This window comes from Drosophila persimilis, unplaced genomic scaffold, assembly GCF_003286085.1.
Source record: "Drosophila persimilis strain 14011-0111.01,24,50 unplaced genomic scaffold, DperRS2 tig00000191-arrow-pilon, whole genome shotgun sequence".
Classification (NCBI taxonomy): domain Eukaryota; kingdom Metazoa; phylum Arthropoda; class Insecta; order Diptera; family Drosophilidae; genus Drosophila; species Drosophila persimilis.
This window is the reverse complement of record NW_020825298.1, coordinates 5142170-5151024: the sequence shown is the minus strand read 5'-3', so window position 1 is coordinate 5151024 and position 8855 is coordinate 5142170. Positions and strand designations below refer to the sequence as shown.

The 8855-nt window shown below is 42.5% G+C and overlaps 1 protein-coding gene across 1 annotated transcript; it reads right to left on the bottom strand.

Annotated features, from left to right (window-relative positions):
* Window positions 1-268: 268 nt before the first annotated feature.
* LOC6589556 lies at window positions 269-7177 on the bottom strand. The gene is made up of 3 exons (XM_026988762.1): window positions 7166-7177; window positions 607-882; window positions 269-536 (listed from the first exon to the last, which is right to left on the bottom strand). The coding sequence occupies exons 2-3, from the start codon at window positions 737-739 to the stop codon at window positions 382-384; spliced, it is 288 nt and encodes a 95-aa protein (XP_026844563.1). The 5' UTR covers window positions 740-882; window positions 7166-7177; the 3' UTR covers window positions 269-381.
* Between the last annotated feature and the right edge of the window lie 1678 nt (window positions 7178-8855).

The window sequence follows — 8855 nt, the reverse complement described above, 5'->3', positions numbered from 1 at the left end:
AAAAGACTAAAAATTTGGCCCTTATTTGCATTCCATGGTGTATGATGAGGGAAATTCCTCTGAAGGGAATTCCTAGGGAGGGGAAATTAATAATGTAACTCAGAGAAATGGTTCTTATCTTAGCTCTCAGCTTCTGCAATCAACTAGAGTCCACTGTAGTATACTAATTGCATTTAATACCAAAATTAAGTCCCATTTACATGCATTTTTCGAATGTTTATAGTGGTAAGAATATTCTTTATTAATCTTTTAGGTTCAGTTCGGATTTCTTTATATAAAAATATATATATTTTTGTATCCTATCATTTCCTTACTGCTATTGCACTCCAATGACTAGATGCTTTCCTGTACGCGTACACACTCATACCCTGTACACATCTTCTATCTCTCCTGGTTTATGTCAATTGTATAAAATCGAAGAGTACCGATTCGACTGGTGAAACAGCAGACATATGGCACCGTCAGAATGAAACACATTTGGGTGCGCGTGCCACCCTTGATGGGGAACTCCTTGCCGGTTCTCTCGCTGTAAGCAGCTGCCACATAAAACAAAAAAATGCAATTAGAAAACGCTCTGTCTGTATACCTTGCTTTTTGGGTACTTGCCACGTATCTGCGAGAGCGTGATTGACCGCTGGGGAGAGTCGCATGAGGAGCTCTTGAAAATGCCACGTAGGTCGTCTTGAATGGTGGGATTTTTCCTCATTACCCTATTGAAATGATCATCCATTGTGGCCATGATTTTGTTTGAATTTTAATAAATAAACAGAGTTGCTGAGAACTGTGTAGAGGGACGGACAAGTGAACGGTCCAATCAGCCGGTGCATTCTGAATTTGGAAAAACTAGAAATCACCCAGCGACCCAGGCAAAAAACAAACATTCTGGAAAATAAAACCGGTTTCTGTTATCACGACACGCTCCCTCTTGCTTCCGCTCTCTCTCTCCCCCTTCCCTCCCCCTCTCTCGCTCTCTTTCGTTGCACCACTCTCTTAGGCGGGCCCTTTTCCACCCATTTTTGGTGGATGTTTCCCACTCATTTCCGATCTTTCGATTTTTGGTGGTGGAATAGAAAAGTTTCGTTGGCTTAGCCAAGACTCAAACCAAGTGCATGTCGACTGTTATACGATGCATGGGAAAAGTAAAACTGGTATACATTTAAAAAGAATATGTGTAGAATTAAGAAATATAATAGTTGCAGCACAATTCTGACTTGCAATAGATCGAATTTCCAGAATTTTCCGAGTGGAATACAGTTTTTACCTCCAATGATTAAGGAACCACTTTTTGGCAATTAATTGTATACAAATTTGTAGATTAATTCATCAGTTCTTTACTCGTGAGAAGCCTTTTCCTGGGACTGTTCAGATCTGAAGAGGAGTTTCCTTAGTCATTGCATCCATTAAATACATCATAAGTATGAAAAATGATCATGATCATTATATGGCCTGGGCCTCCTATTCTGACGACGTTTGGGCTATTGGGGATGCTTCCGATTGGACACCGCTCGGGGTCCTGGGTCCTGCCTGGGTCTTGCCTAGGTCCCCTGGTCTTGGCTTTACTTCAGACCGTTCACAGGGTCGAGAGCTCCCCCGGCTTTCCAATTGGTCCTATTCAATAGATTCTCTATTGGATATTGGAAAGGATATTAGCAGATGGCCTTGCAGATCCCTCATTCCTATAGCAACACTTCCTTCTCTGCCCTGGCCACCATCCGGCTCAAACACTATTACCCTACGCATCCTACCCCCAACAAAAAGTAGGGACTCTGCAAACTATTGACCGAATATTTACTAAATTATTTTCCATACATTTTTAATGTGCAAGAACCCCCCTTCCCTTCCCCCCTTCCGTGCTGCCACTGCTGTTGCACGGCAAAACTTCGTGTAGCCATGCAAAAAAGACCTTACTTTTTGTGACTGTCCCCGAGGCGGGAAAAAGTAACATAATCAACAAACAGCAAACTGTTGGAAAATGCTGGAGAAAGCCAGGAAAATGGCTTCACACGAAAAAGTTGTGGTGATTTTCACACTTGTGGCAGGCGAAGTAAGAAAATAATTACAAACTTCAGGACAGGACAGGAGAACAACAATAAAGTATTAAATTCAAATTATATGCAGTACTTTATTTCCACGGCATTTGGCAAAAGAAAGCCGAGAGACCAGAGGAACCAGAGGAACGAAATAAAGAAGTGAAAGGCAGAAGTACACGAAGGCAAAAGCTACTTCCCAAAGTCATTTTCATTTAAGTTGAGCAACATTTCAACACTTTTCCGAACACATTCAGGCGGGCCCAAGGCGGTGAAAAAGGCCTTGGAGTTGTACAGGGAGAGAGAGAAAGTGGAAGAGAGTTGCACTGAAATTTGAGGAGTTTCAACTATGAGAAGGTCCTTGACATGTGTGGCTTTGCTGAGAGATTTTTTACATTCAAATTAGCAAAATTGGAAGCGACCCAAGGCAGAGGAAAGAAGGTTCTCTGCTGAGGATTCTCCAATGAAAGAGCAACAAGTTTTGTCATTGGAAATAGGATAGGACTAGAATAGATCTATATCTCCTCTTTAAATAAGTGTCAGCTTCATATGCCATGGAAAAACATTCGAGGCTTCATTAAAATATCTTGAATTTTACGAACTAAAATATCCCTTAGGTTTTGGTCCCATTTCTCTGCAAATATATGAGGAAAACCTCCCGGCTTAAGCTTTAAAAAAGCTAGAACTCATAGAACTTTAAAGAATACTTCAACTTTTGCATGAATAATAAATAGTCTTAAGGCTCAACAAATGTTGATGGTTAGAAAGTGTTCCATTGGCTTAAATTTATGAACAAAAATGTATAAAATGATTTGCTGCTTACGGGTATAAGCGCCAGCAAGCTCCACCGCATCATAATTTGAAGCTCATTAAAACATATTCACTGCCAAGAAGAGCCCCAAAAGTTTCCAACTGAAATGGGAGGCGCAGCCAACCCACGCCCACGCCCACTCCGACGCCCACTCGCATCGCGCATCGCGCAGCTCGCAGCTCGCATCTCGTGTGTCTGCATTGTGCATTTTGTGTGGATACAAAAAATGTGTGTGCAACGAAAATGAAATTTGCAACGGAAGTTATTTCACGCTTTGGAGAGCGCGCCCCGTGCCCCGTGCTGCTGCCACTGCAACGGCTCTGTGCCACGTCAAAACTACTCGTAACTAACGAAGTAACGAGTGGGAGTGGGAGTGGGGGCGGGAATTAAGCAGCATAACATGCTGTCAGGGTGTGAGTGCCACATGTGTATCTGGGTGTCTTCGTAATTGGTTTCAAGTTGCAGCAAAAACAGGGGCAACAGCATAGACGCCGCCACACCGCCGCGGCAACAAGTTTAATTAACATAAAATATGAAAAAGGCAGAGATACACAACTCCGTAAATTGAAAATCCTTTCCCTGAAAATAGGAATTTCCTCTGCCTCTGCCCCTTCCCCTACCCTACAATGTTGCGGCTTGCACATTCACCGACATTTCTGTAATTGGATTTTATGGCCATGTGTTTCGGTATAATATTCACCTTTTTTTCTATTGTTTTTCAAATTCAATTCATGGCTGAATTATTGGGTAGATCTGAAAACCTTTTCTATACGAATTTAACACGAATTGTATATAGATGAAGCAGAATCCACAAAAGCGAGGATTGGCACAGCGAAATATATCTGCCATAAATAAGAGAAATCCCATGAAAACTCTGAAAAGAAAGTCGAAACCCATCAAATATCAACGCGAAACAAGATTCAATAACCTTTCCTTACAATTTATTACTTAAAAGTGGTATTTTCCCTCAATGGTGTTTATTTGCAGGTCCTTTAAGAGCATCCTGGCTTAGTTTGAATCACGGGAAAAGCCAAAACTTTCATCAGTGGCTCAGGCAACGGCAGCTGCTGTGTAGACTCATTTATTAATTCCATTCCATTGGTGTTCTTGATTTACGCCCTCACATAAATATCGTAATAAATGGAGCCGTTGAAGGATATTGCTTTGCCGGACCCTCAACCTGGTCCTACGCACACATGTGGGCCCCGCCCCCTCTCTGAGCATCGAGGCAAAGCCATTTGGCCAGCTGAGCAGAAATTTCCTATTTTGCATTAATAAATGCAATTTCTCAAGGAACACTTTTTGGGTCAAGCATTTGCTACGTTATCGATTTCGATTTATGTCGAAATTGAGTTGAAAGGCGAAATTTGCTGAACTAAACATGGCTACAAATAAATGAAGCTGAAGTTTCTGATTGAAATTATTAGAGGAGGGAATACTATGAACTGTTGTGAGGTTTGCATAGAAATTTGTATACTCTTTGAAGGGCTGCAGAAATGCAGAAAAAATCAGCTTTATTAGCTGCAAAAGGAGCGAGGGATGGTCAAGGGTTTTGCTACAACCCAGGGAGATTTTTTAGCACTGCCACCAGGGATACCTTTTGTGTTTGAAGCTCCTTTGTGCGGCAGAGAGTTTCCACTTCATTTAGATGCATTTCTAGGAGCTTTTCCTTTAAAATTTTCGCAGCAATTCAGGCTTTTGTACAAACATCTCTCTATTTGCAAAACACTTTTTCCATTTGTGTGTTTGGAACTTTTGAAAATGTCTAATGTCAAACGAAAAGTTTCTCGAACGAAGTTTATCAATTAACGCGGCCAACGGGTGAGGTGTCGAGTGCAGGATGAAAATTGTGTCTAGGCTGCAATATTTGTGCGACATGCAAGATGCTTAATTGAGTGCACACTCACGGAGATACTAATGCACCACACACAGATACACACAGATACACACAGATACACACAGATACTCACCGAGACAAAGACTCACTCACAGACATTTCCACACCTGGCTGGCTTTTGGAGAGGCATGTCGCATGTTTTGGGGTTAGCATTTCTCCTCGATATACAACCCGCTGGTGTCCTCCTTTTGGGTGTGCAATCAATTTCAACTAAATACCGTCTTCATGCATAATTGCTTGCCATTGTCTGGGCATTCGTGTGGGAGTACGTGTGTGCGCCGGCCACACTGCGTATACTTATCGAGCGTGCTTAATATGGCAATTAAAAGATGAGTCCAATTAAGGGGAAACTGTGCGCTGCGTAATCATTGCACAATATCGCCTTGTTCTGCACAAATCGCATTAGCATCAGAGTCCTTTTAATTGGCATAATAAACTAGAAATGTGGGACTAAGGCGGTTCTGCCAGCAAACGAGATCCAATCGCCTCAAAGCCCCTGAAAGCCGATTGAAAAACGTTTTTGTGAAACGAGAATAATTATTGGGTTTTCCTTGAAATGCTATTTTTATTTAAATAAAACGCTTTCAAAAGAAAGGTTTAAGCCTAGTTTTAAAATAAATAAAAATATATATTCCTTTTTGTTGATTAATTGCCCTGCTACCGACTGCTACCGACCTTCTGTTCGTGTCTCTGAGCCAGACCTTCAATGGTCACTGGAGTCCCCCTATTTTCAGTGCCTGTTGCACACATATGCCCACAGAAAAGGTAACATTTTAATGCAAAAACCATTTAAATCTACCATAAATTCGATATGCCTTGACTCTGTTAATCATCGCCGCTGCTAGGGCCTTGCAACCACTTGGCTAAATAATTTAATGGCGGGACATAATCTATAATTAAATCGTGTAAACTGTCGCAGGCGTTTATGCGGCTGCATTAATATTAATTGCTAATATTTAGAGCTTTTAAATGGCTTAATTAAATTGCCACTTGAACAACGAAAGGAAATTACTGCCGCAGTGCGTGTTTGGCTAGCAATTTCTTTTTTTCTTTTGTTGTTTCTGTTGTATAAAAAATAATTAACCCACCACAAACAATTAATCAGAGAATGTTGTTCGGGTTGCATTGCACCGGCGACAATTTGCATAAATTAAACAAACTAAAAATGCCATCCACATAATTAGAAATGTGATAGCAGGCCGCCGTGGATATTTTCGAATTGATTTATGCAAATTACAAAGCCACTAAATTTACAGGGGGGCAACAGGGGGGTTGCAGCTGCAAGAGTCGGAAATTGGATACCTGGGATATCAAGGGGATCTATATTAAGAGATGGAGATTCTAGAGGGAGAAGAACCGATTCGCTAGGGATTTATGCAGAATTTAATATACTCCTATAGTTCTTTAAGATCTACAGGCTATGGATTAACAAATAAGGCCCGAAATGCCTGCTGGAATGGCCCATGGGAAACCCACAAATTGCAAACCCTTCCACGAGTGCAACATGCCCCTTGTTCGCCCCCGAATACCGGGTATAAAAAGGCAACAGAGACAGCAACAGCAGTGGCGACTGCACCGACATTGAGTATTGAGTAAATAAATTAAAACAAATAAATATATTTGAGTACAACTTATTTGCATGTAATATTTGTCGAGCATTTTTGTCGCTGCAGCTATTTGTCCCAACTAAATATTTATTCATGTTCATGTCGAGGGTCCTGCTCCTGTCAATGTCCCTGTCTGTGTTTATATTCATATTCATATCAATGTTTGTGTGCAGGGGACCATGTCTAGGGGGGCTACAGGACATGTTTAGTTTTTGGTGGGCAAAGTGCAACCAAGTGGAAAACCAAATCAACCAAAATGTGCGTAATAAATATTAATTCTATTTTTTGTACTCTCCCCCCCCCCACCAACCAGCACCCCTCACCCCCTTTGCGGTATTGGCGTGCTAAATTTCATCTGCATATATCTCTTAATTTATGCATGACCATTTTTGGCATAAATGATTTCTGTAATAGAAATATTCAAATATGCAAAACTAGCCCGCCGACCGAGACAGTTGTTGCATAAAATATAATACAAAGCTGTGGTTATACCATTCACGGGTAGTACGATGACACATATATGATATAGTGTTACGATTTGGAACAGATTTGGGATGTTGATGGAAGGCATGGTGCTCTCTTTTGTAATATACAAAGCTTTTTCTAACATTTATCAGTGGAGTTACAGGGGGAGGAAAGAGAGGGAGGAGATGGGAGTACATGCTAGGCCACTCTGGGAGAGAGAGAGATAGATCTAAGATTAAGTATGGCATTCAATCCACTCCACAAATAAATGTATTTTTTTTTAGTTTTCCAATTTAAAATCTTGTTTAAATTACATTTAAATTTATGTGTAAGACTATTCCATTTTTTCCTTAATTACTTTCTTGGCCCAGCAGGTGGCAGCCAGCTCCACTCGATTGTGGTGTTGGAGCAGCACAAATATTAATTTCATAAATGTTGTGTGTGTTTTAATGAGAACACTCAAAATTAATAAAACAATGCGTACATTAAATGCAAATTGCAGACCAGCAGCGTTGACTCCAGCTCCCCAGCTCTGTCAACACGTTCACGATAGGATAGGATGGGATGGGACAGGACAGCTCTGGTCTGCTCCCCGAGAGGCCATCGAGGGTGCCGAGGGCTTGGTCTGGTCTGGCCTGGTCTGGCCTGTGTGTGTGTTCAGTAATTATGAGGACATTATGGGCATTATGCTCCACAATCGTTATTGCGTGGACATGCTGGGACCCTGATGCCGTCGAGGATGCCGGCCATGTCGATGGACCGACTCCTTGCGGCGCTTTCAGCATTTGCGTTATGCATGAACTGTCGTGCACACATTTGCCACAGAGAGAGAGAGAGAGAGAGAGCTACAGTGACACACAGTTGGAAAGAGAGGGAGCCATTGACGGGGGAGAGCCAGCAGGAGACTGGGGGCTGAGGGTCTGAGGGCCCCCGTCTAAATTGCGACAACATTATTTAATTGAAACTAATTTGCCATTTTGTGGCCGCCCATCAAAATACGTAATGTCTTGGCCAGCAAGTGGGCGTGTCACTGCCCAAAATGTGGGTCAATTTGTGGTTGCTTTCACTCTCTTTTGTTCTTGGGGGGAAATTTCGAACTCTTTCGAATAAATTCGTATATATTTTACGGGTGTATCTTCCGTATACATTCCGTATTCTGTGTAAAGTGCAAATAGCGAAGGGGTCCAACTGCAACTTGGAGCCGGGGCGTCATATTTCTCACCTTTCGGGTGTGGCGCCCACGAACAGGCAACAAAAAATTAAGCGCTTTATGGCATATACTCGTACTCGCACAACACCGTGGAGTACACCACATGCTCTGTTTACTTTTACGACTTGGCAGGGCAACAACAAATATTATATGAGTGGAGGAGGAGCTGCACAACCAGACACAGACACAGCAGCAGGTCCTTCTACCGCCCCGCCCCCCACCTGAAGCCTCGGTGGCAGGACCAAAGCAGAGCAGAGCAGCGCAGCGCAGCCGATGAGATGAGATTCAAGGCAAGGGCCAACAGTGATGTCCAAAATTATGCGGCTAGAAAGGAAACCAAAATATTTAGGGGTGGAAAGGATGCATCGATTGGGAGTACAAGAAAAGAAAAAGGATTAAAAAGGATTCCTACTTATAAAAGACCCAAGAATATAGCCTATATCGTTTTAGTTTTGTTTAAATATAGTTCCAATATATTTTTTAATAATTTAAAACCCCTAAATATTCATCAAAACCAGGTTCTTTGGAGGTTTCTACCGATTCATTAGTTCTGTGCCATCACTGACTGCCTGCCACGTCCACACATCTCGTATGACACTGTGGGGCGGGCCGGAGCGGGGGCGGGGCAGGCGTGGCACAAAGTGAGCAAAACGCACGTGACGCTCATCAATTTAGCGCACTTTGCCTTTGCCTTTGCCTTTGCCTTCCTCGCTGTGCTTTTGCTTTTAATGCGCTCTAGTGGCAGACTCTGATGAGAGAGGGGGGGGATGGGGCTGGGGCTGGGGATGGACAGTGTAGAAGAAGAAACTGTGCTGGGGGGCAGCGAGATGTGGCTGCC

What these genes read in the sequence shown, in the direction of transcription:
- LOC6589556 (XM_026988762.1), bottom strand. Translation starts at nt 739, where the DNA reads ATGGCCACAATGGATGATCATTTCAATAGGGTAATGAGGAAAAATCCC. An exon ending in CACGCTCTCGCAGATACGTG is followed by an intron (nt 537 to 606) that starts GCAAGTACCCAA and finishes TTTATGTGGCAG; the next exon opens with CTGCTTACAGCGAGAGAACC.